The following is a 19860-nucleotide window of genomic DNA, read 5'->3' on the forward strand; positions in this document are numbered from 1 at the left end:
CCCTGTATGAACAAGACGCTGGGTTTAATTCCCAGCATGACAAAAAATAACAGTAACAAACTAATTAATTAAATTATGATAAATTTTGCATAACAAAATTTGGCAACAACATTTACATTAAAAAAAGGGTTTTTTTAGCTGGGCGTGGTGGTGCACACCTGTAATCCCAGGGGCTTAGGAGGCTAAGACAGAAGGATCTTTTTTTTTTTTTTTTTTTTAAGAGAGAGAGAGAGAAGAGAGACAGAGAGAGGAGAGAGAGAGAGAGAGAATTTTTAATATTTATTTTTTAGTTCTCAGCAGACACAACATCTTTGTTGGTATGTGGTGCTGAGGATCGAACCCGGGCCACACGCATGCCAGGCGAGCGCGCAACCGCTTGAGCCACATCCCCAGCCCCAGGATCTTGAGTTCAAAGCCAACCTCAGCAAAAAACTTGAGATGCTAAGCAACTCAGTGAGACCCTGTCTCTAAATAAAACATAGGGCTGGGGAAGTGGATCAGTGTTCAAATGCTCCCGAGTTCAATCCCCCAGCACCCCCCCCCCAAAAAAAAAATAGAGAGAGAGTGTGTGTGTGTGTGTGTGTGTGTGTGTGTGTGTGTGTAGGTGGACAGCATGTCTTTGTTTGTTAATTTTTAACAAACCCAGTGCCTCACATACTAGGCAAGTGTTCTGCCACTGAGGTATATACCCAGCCCTACCATTTACTTTTGCTTCTTGGCACTTGTAACTATTTTAAATCATATTTACTTATAATTGTTTAATGCTTATTTGTTGTCTCTCACCATGGTAAACTCCATAACAGCAAGAAGAGATTCACTTATTGTATACTTTAAATCTTTTTTAATGAAACAAACTTTAATAAAAATAACAGGTATTGGACTGGGGTTATGGGGTTGTGGCTCAGCAGTAGAGTGCTTGCCTAGCATGTGTGAGGCCCTGGGTTCGATCCTCAGCACCACATAAAAATAAACAAAATAAAACTATTGTGTCCAACTAAAAATAAATATTTTTTTAAAAACAGGTATTGTTAAACAGGCACATATATTGATAAAAATTGACTATGAATTTTATTTTAAATACTTTACAGTAACCTACTACCAGTTACCCAAGCTCTGCTGCTGTGAAGAATACAGCTCATGCACAGGTATGGATAAATAATTTACATTTTCCAAGTATTCATTGAAATTTCACCAAAAATTCGCTTATACACATCAAATTTGCAAATGATTTAGATGATCCCAGATACACTTCATTTTTGTTGCTCTTTTTGGAATAGGACATCTCAAGAGAAGAATATGCAATTCTGGCTCATGAATCACATAATGAACCCAACCTGGACTCTGCTGAGCACCAAGTCTCCTCCACTCTTCTTTAGACAATAGATGGGTTTTGGGGTCTGGGATTGTGGCTCAGCGGTAGAGCGCTCATCTAGCGCGTGTGAGGCCTTGGGTTCAATCCTCAGCACCACGTAAAAATAAATAAACAAAATAAAAGTATTGTGTCCAACTACTTCTAAAAAATAAATATAAAAAAAAAAAGATGAGGGGCTGGGGTTGTGGCTCAGTGGTAGAGCACTCACCTCGCACGTGCGAGACCCTGGGTTCGATCCTCAGCAACACAAAAAAATAAATAAGTGAAATATACTGTGTCCAACTACAATTAAAAATAAATATTAAAAAAAATAGATGAGTTTTGGCCACTTGTTTGGGAAGTCCTCTAGGTAACATGACATGCTGGTACTCGTAGAGGTTATCAAAGCACTTGTCAAAGTAAAAGATCTGCTTATGGGCTATCCTGACTGCATGCACAACGGATGGAAGAGAGTATGAGGAACTGACACAGCTCAACACATGTCCATTTATTAAAAATTTTTAAGGGCTGGGGATGTGGCTCAAGCGGTAGCGCGCTTGCCTGGCATGCATGCGACCCGGGTTCGATCCTCAGCACCACATACCAACAAAGATGTTGTATCCGCCGAGAACTAAAAAATAAATGTTGGAAATTCTCTCTCTCTCCTCTCTCACTCTCTCTCCTCTCTCACTCTCTCTTTAAAAAAAAAAAAAAAAATTTTTAAGAGGTGCCTAGAATGCATGAGGCCCTGGGTTCAATCCCCAGCACACATATTTAAAAAAAAAATTAAGAGGATAGATCTCATGGAGGATGAAGTGAAATAAAAATATACATAAAGTCAGAAAAACTATGCTTTGATCTAAAGATGTAAAAGGAACATCTTAGAAAATTGTTCTTTTTTTTAATAGATCTTTAATTTTTTTTTTTTTTTTTTAAGCAGGAGTCTCACTATATTGCCCAGGCCGGCCTCAAATTCCTAGGCTCAAGCAATCCTCTTGCCTCAGCCTTCCAATTAGCTGGAACTACAGGCTTATGCTACCACATCTGGTTGGACCTTTAATTTAATACAGAATAAAGGAATTTCCCTATGGTTTCTTGGAACTGAAATCACAGATTTTTTTTTAATTTAAGAAACATATTTATTTTCATTCCTCTGATGCCAGGGACTAGAACAGTACCTGACACAGTAGGCACTCAAAGATTTATTACATGAATGAATGTCACCATCGTTTGTTTTCATAACAGTATAACTTTGGCTATTCTGAATCCTGGCTTACAGATCAGTTCTAAATACAAAACATTCAGGAAAAGAGAATGGCTTCTGCAGCAGAAATAAAACTTCTCAGAACTCTACAAATAAATGCAAATGAGACCTGGGGATTTTTGCCTCAACCCTGTATTTGCTAGTTATTTGTGGTAAACACAAATGAAATTAGTGTTCTGGCAGGCTTGGCAATGTTCATGAAAGGCCAAGCATTTTTCCAATATGCCAGGATATATAAAAGAAAATACAAAAATAAATAGATAAATAAGTAATCAGAAACATGAAACACATAAATACATTTCAGCAATTAAAATCAATGATGGAGAGAGCTGGCCAGTGGAGGGGATTTGTATTAGTCTGCTTTTTGTTGCTGTAACCAAAATACCCAACACAAACAATTTAAAGGAGAAAATATTTATTTTGGCTCAGGGTTTCAGAGGTTTCAGGCCATGGTTGGCCAACTCTATCGCTTTAGGCCTAAAATGAAGCAAAATATGGCAGAAGGGAGGGTTCAGCTTGACCCTAATGTCACAGTGCTGTATAAATATTAGATCAACCTAGGCATAGTGGCCTGTGTCTATAATCCCAGCTACTTGAGAAGCTGAGGCAGGAGGATCACTTGAGCCTAGGGGTTTGACACTAGCATGGGTAACATAATGAAACTGGGTCTCTATGTACCCAGGCCATGGTACCAAGCCTGTCAATCAGATCAACAGCCAAGACACCTAGAAATTCTGGTATTATAACTGAAGAAAGAGGACCTTTTAGAACAGGGGGAAAGGACTCTGATCAAAGTTTCATGAGAGGTGGTATAGAAATAAAAGGGCAAGGGATGATGCTTCCTCTGCAGCTCTGCTGAGCACCAAGGACTTTCAATGTCCCAGAATTGAGGGTTGCATTGGTAATGGCACAGGGCAGGGAAGGAGAGGCAACACAGGTCACTGATTTTCTGGAGGCAGAAAAAGTGTTATAAGGCAGAGTCGGGGGGAAGATTTATAGAGGTTGCTCAGCAACATACTGAAGACAGGTGAGAACCAGGAAAGTAGAGCAAAACTAGTAGGCTATTAGAAATCAGAGAGCAGGAGTCTAGAAACCAACCCATGTCAAGATGCCAGAGAGTATTGAAAAGCCTCTTATTTATTTTTTTTTTTAGAATTTTTTTTATATTTATTTTTTAGTTTTTGGCGGACACAACATCTTTGTTTGTATGTGGTGCTGAGGATCGAACCCGGGCTGCACACATGCCAGGCGAGCACGCTACTGCTTGAGCCACATCCCCAGCCCAAGCCTCTTATTTTCTTATCTACTTTTCTCCTCTCATCTTTCTCTTAAAGGGAGGACTAACTGAAGGAACTTGGTCCAAAAAGCTTCACAGAGTGTCATCTGAGGTGGGCTCCAATCCTAGAGGTGAATATCAGAAATGGTGGGGACAGTTTTAGGGACAGCCTAGCAGGAAAAGGCTCAGACATGAATCAGAGGATAGATGCCCAAGGGTCTTCGGTTTAGCCATCTGAACATGGCAGAAGTATGATTACAAGACTCAGGATACAAATCTGAATTGTTGCTGGTAATCTGAGCAACCAAATTAGGACTGTTTCTTATTTACCCAGCCTAGCACATACCAATCAAAAGTAGGAACTCTATGTTTTCTGAATGAACAAGTGGATTAAGTAATTAAAGAGAAAAGAGTAAAAATCCACCAAATAGTGACAGGCTTGGTACCATAGCCTGGGATTAAAGTGGGTGACTAAAGTAAACATAACTGTTGAATGTAGAGAGTCAAAGTATAGAAGATATGCCATTATGATGCCTCAAGTGCACTAAAAGCATGTCAGGGCTGCCTGTGTGACCTAGTCTGAGCTTGGATATCAGGTCTGGTACAGCAAACTGAGACTTCCCCAAGTAAACCCTATATGGACCAAGTCCTCTCAGTCCTTTGACATCACTCTGGAAGAAAATAGAAGAAAGAAGCCAAGTATAGTGGCACACCTCTATAATTCCAGCTACTTAGGAAACTAAGACAGGAGGAACACAAGTTGGAGGCCAACTGGACATCTTAGCAAGATCCTCTCTGAAAATAAAAAAGGGTTGGGGATGTAGCTCAGAGTACTGCCTAGCATTTGTGAGGTCCCTATTACTGCCAAAAAATAAAAATAAATAAATAAAAACCCACAAATGAATAAGTAAAATAAAAAGGAAAGGGAAAGGAAAAGAGAAAAATGTAAACAAATACTCATTTCCCTTTTAAGTCTTCATCTTTACTATCCCAGAAATTCTTTTAAGAACCTCAAGAATTTTTTCCTTAAGAAAGAGGCACGGGGCTGGGGCTGGGGCTCAAGCAGTAGCATGTTCGCCAGGCATGCGTGTGGCCTGGGTTCAATCCTCAACACCACATACAAACAAAAATGTTGTGTCTGCTGAAAACTAAAAAAATAAATAAATATTTTAAAAATTCTCTCTTTCTCTCTTTCCCTCCCCCCCCCCCCGTCTCTCTCCTCTATCTTAAAAAAAAAAAAAAAAAAAGTAAGAAAGAAAGAGGCACAGTGGTTCACACTTGTAATCCCAGCAGCTCAGGAGACTGAAGGAGGAGGATTGTGAATTCAAAACCAGCAACTTAGTAAGGCATTAAGCAACTCAGTGAGACCCTGTCTCTAAATAAAAAACAAAAACAGGCTAGGGATGTAGCTCAGCAGTTAAGTGCCCCTGGGTTCAATCAAAAAAAATTTTTTTTCTTTTTCTTTAAGATTGTCAGGTACTTCTTATCAACTATTTTAAACTAGGGGAATGTAGAGGCTGGGATTGTGGGTCAGTGGTAGAGCGCTTGCCTAGCATGTGTGAGGTCCTGGGTTTGATCCTCAGCACCACATAAAAATAAATAAAATAAAATTATTGTGTATAACTACAACTAAAAAATAAAAATAAATAAAAATTTAAAAGTTGGGAGGGGCTGGGGTTGTGGCTCAGCGGTAGAGTGCTTGCCTAGCATGTGCAAGGCGCTGGGTTGGATCCTCAGCACCACATTAAAAAAATAAATAAAATAAAGGTATTGTGTCCAACTACAATTAAAAAAAAAGGTAAGGGAATGTAGTAAACAGACACATTATAGGACCAATGATAGCAACAATGATCCCTAACATAATCAATCTCAAGATCCTAAGATCCTAGATGAGAATGAGAGGAATTCACAAATATTTGATGGAATCAGCCACCTACAGAAGCCTCCTAGACAAAATAAATTATCTCAGGGATCCCCAAGAATGCCTACACAAGCCAGGCATAGTGGCGGACACCTGTAATCCCAGGGACTCAGGAGGCTGAGATAGGAGGATCACAAATTCAAAGCTAGCCTCAGTAATAGTAAAGCCGTAAGCAACTCAGCAAGACCCTGTCTCTAATAAAATACAAAAAGGGACTGGGGATATGGCTCAGTGGTTAAGTGCCTCTGGGTTCAATTCCGGTACCAAAAAAAGAATTCCTACATATATATAGCTGCTCTCATGGCTAAATTTTATTACCATGCAAGTCTATTGGCAAGGGAAAAGGACACGGGTAGTATCTGGAGAAACCAATGCACAGGCTTCTTTATGTTTTCTCCATCTTATGAGGAAAACACCGACTCTGATCCTTGCTACAACAGCAAAAAAAAATGCCAGATAAATCCATTAAAGACTTTAGCACCCAAGGTTTTTATTAGATCTGGTCATATAGAAATTGTCTGCCTAGCAACTATTAAAATTCCAGATTCACAGAAGGAAAGCAGACGTTTGAAATGTATCATATAGTGTGTACAAAGAGTCTAGGCACAGTGACCCACCATCTTTATCAGTTAGGAAATGGAGGGAACAGTTCAAGTGCCAAGTGCCTAGAGTCTAGCCAAGAGCCAATCTTGCAAGCAGGCCCTTATAAAGAAGGCAGCCTCTGACCTGCTCTGTTAATTCTTCTGAAGTGATGGTAATTATTGCCAGTGAGGCTGAAGTGGTATTAGAAAGCTGCCAACCTCAGATAGAGGTAATTAATTGTACAATATATTGTAATCTTGACAACTGAAGCAGTTATGACAAGATACAAAGACAATAACATTGAAATTACACAACCTTTTTCCCCCAGTATTGGCGATGAACTGAAGCACACACTCTACCACTTAGCTACACCCCAAGTCCTCATGTTCTTATTACTAGTGAACAGGCAGAAGGCAAGCTGAACTTAAGGTGCACTTTTCAGAGTTATTGAGTGGGACAGGGTGCTATTACTCCTGAACCATTTTCTTAAAGATCATCTAATTCCCTGCATCCTCTTTCTCCAAATCCAACAAACTTCTGACAGATTTGTTGGTCCTCCTACTAAGAGGAGAACATGCTGACTAGCTGGCATGAATTTGACTTAATAAAGCAGCCCTATGGTCCATTATGAAGTTTATCTAAGTATCCGCGTTATCATTCAATTAAGTATCCATAGGCCTGCCTTTAATTCATATCCTTTTTTTGTTTTGTTTTTTTAAATATTTATTTTTTAGTTGTAGTTGGACACAATACCTTTATTTATTTATTTTTTTAATGTGGTGCTGAGGATGGAACCCAGGGCCTCACACGTGCTAGGTGAGCGCTCTACCACTAAGCCATAATCCCAGCCCCTGTTTTGTTTTGTTTTTTAAACTCAGGAGCACTTTATCACTGAGCTACATCTCTAACCCTTTTTTACTTTTAATTTTGAGACAGGGTCTTGCTGAATTGCTTAGACTGGCTTTGAACTTATGATCCTCTTGCAGGAGCCTCCCAAGTTGCTGGGATTACAGATGTGCACTGCTATGCTCAGCCATTCAAGTCATCTTGTTGATCTTCACAATAGTACAATCAAGTACGGCCCTGGTTTGTTTGTTTTATTTTGTTCTGTTTTACAGGAGAAAGTGAGGAACTGACCTGCCCAGGATCACAGTAAACAAGTGATATAGGATTTAAATTCAGATAGTCCTATCACCCAAATTCATGTCCTTTTCATTCTGTTATAGACACGCTTTTTCTTTCTTTTTTTTTTTTTTTTTTAAGAGATGAGGTCTTGTGATGTTGTCCAGTTTGGTCCCAAATTCTGGGCTCAAGCAATTCTCCTCTCTCAACCTCCTGAGTAGCTGGTGCATGCCACCATGCCCAGCTTATACTGTCTTTAATTAGAAGTCAGTCTAGTTTCCTAGGACCTGCTCACCCTGCAGGTGAGTGATTAAATCAAGTCTAAGAACATACAAATCTAGGTAACATTGCCCAAGTGTCTAAAATAGCTTTTCAACTTCATCCACCCCCCATCACCAAATGCAGCAGACAGGTCTACAATCACCATTACTCCTGTCAGAAAACGTCCTCTTTTCATCTGCCAGAAAGCTGAGTGGACAAACCACCCCATCTCTTCAGGGCTAACACACTGTGCTCAGTCTCACCACAAGCTTTTAGGTGAAGAGTTGATATTTGCTGTTTACCCTCTCTATGCCTAGTCCTGAGGGAGAGACTTTATACTCATATAAGGAGACAGGCTTTGACAATTTAAGTAACTTGCCCAAGAAGAGGCACAGTAAGTGACAATGCAATTACCAAATTTAGGTCTGATTCCAAAATCTGCGTTCATTCTACCACCCCCAAGCACATCTTTGGCTTTCACCTTTCTCCCAAGATAAGGATTCCTCTGGCATGAGTTCTTTCTCTCCTGAATCCATCCCAAGCTCACTTCTCTGCCACTGTCTCCAAACACAATCATTTACCTAGTCTAATGCCTCCAACATCAGCCAATAATAATGCGCAATGGTTTTGCAGTTCAGAAAGCACTTTCAGAACAGTGCTTCATCTGCCCCCTTCCCCGGATTGGAAGTAAAATCACCCGTTTTAAGACAAAAAGATATCTCCAAGGTCACAGAATAAAAACCAGGGGAAATCGTGACCAGAGTCCCAGGTGTTAACCTCCTCACTGGTGCTCAAGGTTCAGCACCAGCACCCGCCCCAACGTTGTCACAAGATACCCCCTCTCCGCTGGACGCTCACCATCCTCCCACGCCTCCCCACCCGCGATGTCCTCTCCAGTCGGATCGACCCCTCCCTCTTCTAGTAGATCCCTCCCCTCGCGGAGCTCCTCAACTCAGCAGTCCCCTCTAGTCACAGGCGGTTCCCCACTTGACCTCCCTCAGACCCTCGCCCCGCCTTCCTGCTTCAGCGCACCAGGCCCCTCCTCCTGTCAGCCCTCGGCCGAGACCACCTAGATTACCTTCTCCAAGGATGCTGGTCTCTGCACTGCCAAGGAACGGGCCAGTGACAGGACTGTGTTGAAGTAGAAACCCCGCGAGGCGCTGGAGCCGGAGCTGGAGCCCGAGCCGCTGCCGCTTCCCCGGGCCGCGGCCGCCGCCATCGTCGCGCGCACCGCGGCGCTGGAGCCGGCTACCAGCACCCGGCCAGTGAGCACCCGGGCTCACGGCGCAGGCGCAGCCGCATCCGGCTTCCCCGCCACGTGACTTCTCTGTTGCCGACATTGGGTAGGGCGTGGCCGTGAGGGCGGTCCCATTGCTGCAGGGGGAGAGGCACCGTAAAGTAGCCTCTACCACGCGTTCTGGACGTGGCGTACCCCCTCCCAAGCCGCCTGGCGCAATGGTCGGATCCGAGGCGGGGCTGCCGGCGCTTTTCAGGCGGAAGGAGCTCGCGCGACCGGCGCCGAATCACAGGACGGGGCGTGGTGCTTGGCCGGTTCTGGCAGTGCTCCTCCTCTTTCCGGGACCGAGACGCGCTCCGGCACCATGTCTGCTTACCCCAAAAGCTACAACCCTTTCGATGACGATGCGGAAGACGAAGACTCTCGTTCAGCCCCGTGGAGAGATGCCCGCGACCTCCCCGACGGATCCAACGCACCCGCCGACAGGCAGCAGTACCTGCGTCAGGAGGTGTTGCGCAGGGCAGAGGCCACAGCCGCCAGCACTAGCAGGTCCCTGTCCCTTATGTACGAGTCCGAGAAGATTGGGGTTGCCTCTTCCGAGGTGAGTCTGGGACAGGACTGAGCTGAACTGGCCAGTCTTTACATTGTTAGACGTGATTGAGAAATGTTTTGTTCATGTTCTTGAGAATTCCCGATTTGTCTACCCTAGGTTCTTGTACTTAGTGACTTTACCATTTGTAATAATATGGTAACTATGTAAAGAGACATGTATTTTGAGTTCTTGAAAGAGACCATTTACCTGGGGAATCTTCCTTAACTGTAACTCCATTTAGTTGATTTTGTCCCCCTGTGTGCTTAGTTCAAAGGTAAACTCCTGAGGCATGAGAGCAAAGTTCTTCCTTCCATTCTTGACCATTTCTCCACCTTACCAGTAAAGATTTTAAAGATCCATGTGTGTGGACACCTGCTGAGTAAACTGAACCCTGAATTTGGTTAAGTCTAGAGCCTTACCTTTACTTCCCAAATCTTACACAGACTGCACATGGGTTGCGACAGTCTTGCTCCAGTTCATCTTTGTCAGCTTTTTCCAGCCAAAGATTTCAGAAAGTAGGACTTCCAATGAGAATCATTCTCAATTTAGCTTTTTCAGTATATTAATTTTCTTTTCAGCCTGATAAACAGTTTTCGATTAAAGAAGAGATTATGGTGGATCAACTTAGAATAATCTTTAGCATTTTGATGTTGCAAATGTAATGGTTGAAACTAAAATATGGTCTTCATCCTTGGGTCTCTTCTCTGGCAAAGTTCATTCTCCCTGATCACTTAGGGTCTTAAGTGATCAAGGTATGAATATATTGATTAACTTCTCTAATATTCATCTCTATCATTTTCCTAATGTTGGTTTTCCTGGGTTATTTCCTTTACCCACTTCTCCCTTTTATGGTATCCCTCATTAATCTACCTTCCTGTCTTTCATCTCACTGAGGAGGTTTTGCTTGTGGTTTTTACATCACATATGCTCCTATGTTCCAGTCCAAATGGAAAGTCTCAATTTACATTTTGGATGATCACCAGAGGTCTTGGCGCTCTGGTTTACAGGGTCACTTGATTGGGGGTCCCAAGCCCAAGGAACCCAACTAAGAACTATTTAAAGAGACATTTCTGGAAACTATGAGAACAAAAGAAAATCGGAAATTAAAACAATAAAAATTAGGTATTGTACTGGTCTCAAGCCTGTAATCCCGGCCACTCAGGAGGCTGAGATAGAAGGGATCACAGGTTCAAAGCCAGCCTCAGCAACAGTGAGGCCCTGTCTCTAAATAAAGTACAAAATAGATGGGGATGTGGCTCAGTGGTTGAGTATCCCTGAGTTCATTCCCTTGTACTAAAAAGAGAGAGAGAGAGAGAGATGTTGTGGTAGAAGATAAACTTGAATTTGGTTTTGAAGACTAAGATTTGGACAAGAAGAGTGAGGATGAAGGATGTTCCCAGGGAAGAGAGGGGGAATATGTAAATGAATTGCCTTAGAAATAAGGTTCCTGAGGCCTGGGTTGTATTTCAGTGGCAGAGCACTTGCAAGCATGTGTAAGGCACTGGGTTTGATTCTCAGCACTGCATATAAATAAATGAAGTAAAGGTCCATTGACAACTTTAAAAAAAAAAAAAAAAGGATTCCTGGGCTTCTGAGGAGGGGCATGATAGACAAGATATGTGGAAAGAAGAAGCTGCTTAGGAATCCCTGGTGGTCAGAAGAAAAGATTTGTTATCATAATTCAGGAAAAGCAAAAATACAATAGGTGTGAGTTTATAATGTAAATTATGGTGACATGTGCCATGCTACCCCAAAAGGTTCTTCTCTCTGTGCAATGGACTGTACACAGGCATTTGCACCTCTGACATAGGAGGCTTTGCCTGGGTGTTACTTGGAGAGGTGCAGTATGACTGGGCAGGTGATAGGCTTTCTCACCAGTGATTAAACATTGAATTTTTTCAGGATTGAATCAGTTCTCAATCATTAGAGGCTGAAACACCAGCACAGTGGCACATACCTATAATCCCAGTGATTTAGGAGGCAGAGGTGGGAGGATCACAATTCGAGTCAGCCTATGCAACTTAGCAAGACCTTTCCTCAAAATAAAAAATTAAAATGAGCTAGGAGGTGTAGTTCAGTGATAGAGCACCTCTGAATTAAATCCCAATACCACACACACACACACACACACACACACAAACAAATTATTAGAGGCCCTGCAAGTCAGAAATAATTAGCACCATCACCCTACCCCATATTGTATAAACTGTCTTTGAATCATTACTCTTTCATTCCCTTCATTGTTGGGATGGGAGTGGGTAATGTGAAATCTTTTGGTCACACAGTGCTCCCAACAGACTCCAGTCCTGTGTACCCTGCTAACTTCCAAACTTAAATGGGTGCCTAACAAATACCCATCACTGTGTAACATATTAACACTTTTTTTTTGTACTGGGGTTTGAACCCAGGGCCTCACACATGCTATGCAAGTGCTCTATCACAGAGCTACGTCCACAAATCACTAAAGTAGATTTTTATAGAGGATTAGGAACTTATAAGTAATATGAAATTGGGAAAAATCATAATTCAATCCCAGCCTGGCAGAAATGGGAAAATTACTTAGTAAAGTCACTTTTAACAAGGAGAACTGCACTTTCCTATTGTGAAACTTGACAAGGTTTGCTTCTCAAAAAGGCTGTGGCCATAGTCATGATGACCAAAGGACAGAGAAGTAGAGTGGGGCGTGTACCACCTGACTAACAGAACTATTGGTAAGTGTGATTTCTTTGTTCTTTCCTAAGGTTAATTTTTGCAAAAAGATGTTCCAGTCATGTGGTTCAAACTTTAGCTTTTCTTTTTCTTTTTCTTTTCTTTTTTTTTTTTAATCTGCCATGCCTAAGGGATTGAACCTAGGGCTTCATGCATGCTAGGCAAGCACTTTACCACTAAGCTACATCCCAAGCCCTCAAAACATACAGAGGATTATGAAATTTCCTCCCATCCCCCTGCCTTAGCCTCCCTTTTCTCCTAAGTAAGATAGCTACTACCATCTGCTGATTTGGTGTCCTTATAGAAATACTCCATATATAAAGACATAGTTTTTATTCCTTTTTTTTTTAACTTAAAGTCAAGTATTCTATACTTTATGATACATATACAGCTTAATAGAATTGAAGATCATGCCATAGCAACATATAATGAGTTGTTTGGGGAGTTTTGGGTTTTCCTTTTTTGATTGATTTTGGTTTTGCTTTTTTAATGGTTATGTTATATTCTGTTTATGCAGCGTATTCCCTAATGATGGACATTGTGTTGTTTTTACTTTTTGGTAAGCCTGGTTGAGTGCTGCTTGAACCTGTTTTTGTTGTTTTCAATACTGGGGATTGTACCCAAGTGTGCCCTATCACTAAGCTACACCCTTGGCCCTTTTTATTTTTGAGACAGGGGCTTGCTAAGTTACCCAAGTGGACCTCAAATTTGCAACACTCTTGCCTAAGCATCAGGTAACTGGATTACATGTGTTCACATGCCCCACTTGTTCATAGTTTTTGTACGTCCTTTCACCACCCTGGCAGAGGATACCCCTCTTCGCAGGACACTGCTTTTCCTCTAGAAACCTAGCATATTCCATTGAAGATTTCTGGGGCCTAGGGTCTCAGTTCAGGAGAGTCTAGCAACAAATATTAGACCAGAGTCCAAATGGCTTACTCAACAACCTCAGTGGAAAGGAATGGTGTTTAATAGTGTGCAAGCATGATATACTCAGCCATCCTGGCCAGTACAGGCCCACTCATCTCCATGTATTTACAGCATTTGACAGTCACCAAAGCCATAATGAGCATTTGATTTAAATAGGTGAAAGAAATGAGAATACCCCTCCTAGACCAGGATCAGTAGTCATTGAGGTGACCCCCCTTAGGATGTTGTCCCCATAACTTAGAGTAGATACATTGCCACAGGGTGGTACCCTTATTTTCTGGAAAACTGGTTGTAGAGCAGCCCACTCCCAGTGAGACTCTGTACTGACCAGAGCCATCCTTCTGAAGCAGCAAGAAGTGATTCTGATGTAGCAGATTTCTTAGCAAAAGCTGATGGAGGGAGAAAGAGAGCTGTTAGGTGAAGTAATTTCTCAGTAGATTTCTAAGTGTCAGATATGGGAAAGGAGCAGTCTCTTACTCAACTTTCTACCTCCACCCATCTCAGCAAAATGTCCTTTTTCCTCCCGCCCCCTGGGACAGCGTCAATCAGGGATGACTGACTTCAGTCTCCATCTTTTCCAGAAGTCAGACTGATACCTTGTGGCCCAAGGCTTCCATCATAAATCACAGTGTTAACATAAACTCTCTTGTCTAGCCTAAGCTCTCAAGTAAATAGAGCTGCTCTTATCAGGCAGGATATTCTAAGGATAAGGGACCAGGCAAGGGCCAGATCTTTTTTTGGAATGTGGAGGGTAGGGATAGCCCAGACTTGCTAAATTAGTTATTTACCAACAATAAACAGGGGTTTGCATTGGCTGACACAGCAACACCAGTGGAAAGGGACTGGTGTTTGGTAGAGTGCACAGATGCAATGAGTAGCACTTGCATTACCAGCTTTGTCCTCAATGGGTTTCATTCACTTGTTTTTTGTGGTACTGGGCGATTGAACCCACGTCCTTACTTATACTAGGCAAGCAAGCATTCTACCACTGAGCTAAACGCCCAGCCCCCAGTGTTTTTTCTTGCAACCAAAGGCCTGGTTTTGTGTGTTTGGCTATACTGGGGATCAAACCATGGCCTTGTACATGCCAAGCAAGTGCTCTGTCATTGAACTACATCTTCAATCCTTTTTATTTTTTACTTTGAGATGAGGTTTCTCTAAGTTGCCCTGGCTGGCTTCAATTTTAGAATCCTCCTGCCCCAGCTTCCTGAATAATTAGGATTTATAGACATGTGCCACTGCACCCAGCCTGATTTGTGTTTCTGAATCCACTCCATTCCATGGCTGCTATAGTCAGAGATCCAGGTTTGACCATGTCCTATGTGTGCTCAGGTATACCTGCCTGTGCATGTTACATGTATGTGATCCCTTGAGAGGGAAGAAACATAACACAGATAAATTTCAACTTTCTAGATTCAACTCACTGACTCTAGATTTACTTATCAGTTAATGCCTGAGTTTAATTATGAGCTCAGTATAAGAACCTTAGTACTCCAGGAGTAACAACGCCCATCTGATGTTACAAGATGCTTTGGTTGTGAATTTCGATGGTAATCTAGTGATCACTACTTCCCTTGGAAGGCCTTAGCTTTATCCCCTTGGTGTTCCCTGATGGGTCCTGCCAAGAAGCCCCACCCACTCTTCTTCTGTTCTTACCACACAGTTCCACTTCCCTTCTTAATTCCTCCAGCTGCCTCAGGCCAGCCACTGCTTCCTCCTCTGCCCCATGCTTTTGGCTCCATCCCCACACTTTGGATTCCCTAACTTCTCAACTTTTAGTCTCTCCTCCAGCCTCATTAGGGACCATTCTTTACACACACATCCCCTCTTAAACCAGGCAGGAATCCTTGTCCCAAGGTTCACCTTGTAAGAGGAGCAGTCATGTGTATCTTGACTTTCTTTACAGTTTCCCCCATGAATTTAAGCTCAATGAACCAAAGACCCATCTGTCTTCTTTAGTTCACAGCACTGCAGTGTTAACAAATTTAAACATCAGATTGAACTTCATCTTGCTCTTTGTTAGCATCATCAGGACAGATTTGGGATATTTAGTTCACCCCTGAATCACTAGCACCCTGAAAGGCAGAGAGTAGGTGCTCAATAATATCTTTTCCCAAACCAGGCACAGTGGTGCATGTCTGTATTACCAGCAGTCAGAAGGCTGAGGTGGGAGATTCACCTAAGCAACATAGCAAGACTCCATCTCAAAAATAGTGCTGATAATAATAACTGCAGGCAGAAATCTCACATACCTCTTCCTAAGAATGTCTTGAAAGAATACCTTGCCAGCAAGGATCCCCTGATCACTTCAGGTCCTCAGAGTGACCTTGAACATACTGGTCTGGGCAGGTTTCACCTCACTTTTGGCAGTCTGTGCACTTGCACTTTCCAGGACTTTATCTGTGTGTCTTCTGCTTCCCCCTGCTCTCTCAGTGATCACTGTCTTTCACAAAAAGCCGCAGCCAAAGAGGAATTGAAAACCCTTTCTCTTGGGCTGGGGTTGTGGCTCAGTGGTAGAGCACTTGCTGCACGTGCGAGGCCCTGGGTTGGAGCCTCAGCACCACATAAAAATAAATAAATAAAATGAAGGTATTGTTTCCAACTACAACTGAAAAATAAATATTAAAAAAAAGAAGAAGAAAAGAAAAAAACCCTCTCTGTGTTGTTTGTTGGCATTGTACCACCAGCCCAATTAGATCCTTTCTCTGACCACTTTTTTTTCCAGTTTAAATTTAGAAAACTTTTGGGGCTGAAGGGAGTAGGGGAGGAATCAGCTGTAATGTAATCACCTGACAAGTGAGCACTTTCTGAGTTGGACCTTAACATAGTTGGTATTTTCCAGACCTCACTCCCCTCGCATCCACCCTGCTCTCTTTGGCATTCTGATTCTCTCAGAGACAGAAGCTGTTACATGGCCACAATTCTGGGGGAAGATTTAAAGTATTAAGCCATGCAAGTATCCTTGGGATCTGAAGCATTTGAGGCCTGTCTTCAAAATGGCAGGGTTCAGGGGCCTGACCAGCCCGTCTTTATAGACCAACAGTGCTCCCGTGCTCTTTGCTCTCCCAAGCCCTTCTTCCTTGTTGGTTGGAACTAGGTCACAGGCGTGTTGAGTTTAGTCATTTTCCCTACCTTCTGGGGGAGGATTTTAGCAAAAGCCCCTCTACCTCTTCTGGTCTGATAACCTCTAGTAAACTGCAAGTTCCAGCACCCAGAAACTTTTTGAGTGACCAAAGCAACACTCTGTCCATTGGCCCTAGCCTCACATGCAGGACAAGCCGCCGCTACATAATTCTCTGTGCTTCCATCATAATATCTACATAAGATATCTTGTTTCTTCACCAGGTCAGCAGAGAGACCTGAGAATCAGAGAGACTATGTCATTCACAAGCAGAAGAAAATGAGATCTCATTACAAATTGGGGAAGGTTTTGTCACCTACTTTTTTTTTGGTACTCAGAATTGAACCAAGGTGTGCTTAACCACTGAGCCACATCCCAGTTCTTTTTATTTTTTATTTTAAGACAAGGTCTTACTCAGTTGCTAAGGGCCTTGCTAAATTGCTGAGCAATTTAGCTTTGAACTTGAAATCCTCCTGCCTCAGCCTCCCAAGTTGCTGAGATTACAGGTGTGAGCCACTGCACGCAGCTATCAACTACTTCTTACCCTTGCAACTCTCTAAATGGAGATGGGGAGTCTGAGGCAGGAAGGTGAGTGAGATACGCCACAATTGGAAGAGGTCACTGTAAAGAAACCAGGAACTTCCTTTCCAGTATAACAGCAGAGCGTTGCCCACCCTTTAACTGCCAACTCTGAGCATCTATAGCAGCTTCAAATTCATCTGTTTTCTGCATCCTACAAAATAAGTGGCTATTGAACTATCAGAAATATATAATCTCACGGGCTAGAATGCAGCGCAGTAATAGAGCACTTGTCTAGCATGCACATGAATATATATACATGAATTGAATATATATACACAAACATAATAGATAAATAAAGATATTAAGGGGCTGGGGATGTGGCTCAAGTGGTAGCACGCTGGCCTGGCATGCGTGCGGCTCGGGTTTAATCCTCAGCACCACTTACAAACAAAGATGTTGTGTCCGCCGAAAACTAAAAAATAAATATTAAAAATTTTCTTAAAAAAATATAAATTAAAAACTCAATATTGGGCTGGGGCTGAAGCTCAGTGGTAGAACGCCTGCCTCATATGTTTGAGGCACAGGGTTCAATCCTCAGCACCACATAGAAACAAATAAATAAAGATATTGTGTCCATCTACAACTAAAAAAATTTTTTTTTTTTTTAAAGAGAGAGTGAGGAGAGAGAGAGAGAGAATTTTTAATATTTATTTATTTTTTTTAGTTCTCGGCGGACACAACATCTTGTTGGTATGTGGTGCTGAGGATCGAACCTGGGCCGCTCGCATGCCAGGCGAGCGCGCTACCGCTTGAGCCACATCCCCAGCCCCTAAAAAAATTTTTTTTAAGCTGAATATTAATGCATGGGCTGGGCATGGTGGCACATGCCTTGTAATCACAGTGGTTTGGGAGACTGAGGCAGAAGGATCGTAAAGTTCAAATCCAGCCTCAGCAACTTAGTGAGGCCCTAAGCAACTTCAGCAACTTAATGAGACCCATGTCTCAAAATCTAAAAATTGGCAGGGGTGGGAGGAGTTGGAGATGCTCAGTGGTTAAGCAGCCTTGGGTTCAAAACCTGGTACCAAAAAAAAAAAGAATGCTAGAGAACATTTTTGTTTGTTTTTTGTTTTATTAAGGATTGAACCCAGGGTTGCTCTGCCACTAAGTTAACATCCCCAGCCCTTTTTATTTTTACGGGATCTTGCTGGCCTTGAGCTTGCTGTCCTCCTGTTTTCAGCCTACTGAGTGGCTGGGATTGCAGGCATGTTCCACTGTACCCACCTAGAGAATATAATTTTAATTCTAATTTATAGCTTAGTCATGCCTTGTTGCAGAACAGACATCCTCAGTTTGGTTATGAAAATGATAACTTGAGATATTTGAAGAAATTCCAGACAAATTAGCAGCTCATTTTTTTCCCTTCTAAAAATTAGCCCTTGTAAGATTTGCTTGGCATACTAAAGGAAATATTTCTTGAGCTGGTAAAAATAAATTAATAAATTAACATTCAAAACTTTAAAGTTTAACCCAACACAGTGGTACACACAGTAGTCCCAGCTACTCAGGAGGCTGAGGTAAGAGGTTCACTTGAATCCATTTTCTTTTTCCTTGTTACTGGCAATCAAACCTGAAGCCTAAAGCATGCTAGACAAGCACCCAGTCACTGGGTACGTCCCCAGCCCTTACACATTGTAGTTTTAAATTCTACTAAATAAAAACTCATGCTAGATATTGGATTTCTAAATATGCAAAAGGCCTTCAACTGATACCTTTATATCTGCAGTAAGCTTCCAAAAATTTCATCTAGTCATCTTTCAGTATCTGCAGAGAATGGTTCTAAGACTACACACGCATGCACACATGCACACACATAAAAATACCAAGCTCCTTGGTTTCCCAAATCCCTTCAAAATGGCATAGCCAGGACTGGGGTTGTGGCTCAGTGGTAGAGCACTTGCCTAACATGTGTGAGGCACTGGGTTCGATCCTCAGCACACATAAAAATAAATAAATAAAATAAAGGTATTTTTTTTTAATGGTATAACCAAATGCTGTGGCCCATGCCTATAATCCAAGCAACTCAGGAGGCTGAGGCAGGAGGATCACAAGTTGTGAGTCCAGCCTCAGCAATTTAGCAAGGCCCTAAAGAACTTAGCAAGACCCTGTCTGCAAAAATATAAAGGGCTGGGGATGCGGTTCAAAGTAAAAATAAGCCAGGCTCAACGGCACACAGTGGTGATCCCAGCACATTGGGAGGCTGAAGCTAGAGGATTCAAAGTTTGAGGCCAGCCTCAGCAGCTTAGTGAGACCCTAACTCAAAGAGGGCTAGGGGCTGGGGCTGTAACTCAGCAGTAGAGTGCTTGCCCACATATGTAAGGCACTGGGTTTGATCCTCAGCACCACATAAAAATAAATAAATATATTTTTTTAAAAAAGAGGGCTGTGTGTATGTGTGTGTGTTTTAAGGTACCAGGAACACTAAACCATTAAGTCATATCCCTGGCCCTTTTTATTTTTTATTTTGAGACATTGCTTAGAGCCTCACTAAATTGCTAAGGCTGGCCTCAAACTTGCAATCCTCCTGTCTCTGCCTCCCAAACCACTGAGATTATAGTAGTATAGCTCCACACCTGGTTTCCTATATATTTTAAGTCATCTTTAGATTACTTACTAATGTAAATACTGTGTTCACAGTTCTTATGCTGTTTTATTTAGGAAATAATGACAAGTAGAGCATGTTTGCACATACTGTAATCCCAGCTACTTGGAAAACTGAAGCAGGAGGATCTCAAGTTTGAGGCCAGCCTCACCAACTTAAAGACCCTATCTCAAAATAAAGAGTTGAAAGGGCTGGGGAGCTGGGCATGGTGGTACAGGCCTGTAATCCCTATGATTTGGGTGACTAAAGCAGGAGGATCACAAGTTCAAAACCAGCCTCAGCAATTTAGCAAGACTTGTCTCAAAATAAAAAG

At 42.2% G+C, this 19860-nt stretch overlaps 2 protein-coding genes and 1 pseudogene across 3 annotated transcripts in view; 1 reads left to right on the forward strand and 2 right to left on the reverse strand.

Moving 5' to 3' along the window:
• Nucleotides 1-9029, reverse strand: part of Pi4ka (phosphatidylinositol 4-kinase alpha) — a 134338-nt gene extending 125309 nt beyond the window's left edge. For both annotated transcript variants that reach the window (XM_026401773.2, XM_026401774.2), the window contains exon 1: nucleotides 8856-9029. In XM_026401773.2, coding sequence (XP_026257558.2) covers nucleotides 8856-8996 — 141 coding nt within the window. In that variant the 5' untranslated portion in view covers nucleotides 8997-9029. The remainder of the gene's footprint in view (nucleotides 1-8855) is intronic.
• Nucleotides 1213-5893, reverse strand: LOC113191808 (cyclin-dependent kinases regulatory subunit 2 pseudogene; annotated as a pseudogene).
• A 273-nt stretch (nucleotides 9030-9302) lies between the features above and the next one.
• The window catches only part of Snap29 (synaptosome associated protein 29), a 30255-nt gene continuing 19697 nt past the window's right edge, over nucleotides 9303-19860 (forward strand). Inside the window, exon 1 of the mRNA XM_026401729.2 lies at nucleotides 9303-9615. Coding sequence (XP_026257514.2) covers nucleotides 9379-9615 — 237 coding nt within the window. The 5' untranslated portion in view covers nucleotides 9303-9378. The remainder of the gene's footprint in view (nucleotides 9616-19860) is intronic.

The sequence above is a fragment of the Urocitellus parryii genome, chromosome 3 (assembly GCF_045843805.1).
Source record: "Urocitellus parryii isolate mUroPar1 chromosome 3, mUroPar1.hap1, whole genome shotgun sequence".
Taxonomy (NCBI): Eukaryota; Metazoa; Chordata; class Mammalia; order Rodentia; family Sciuridae; genus Urocitellus; species Urocitellus parryii.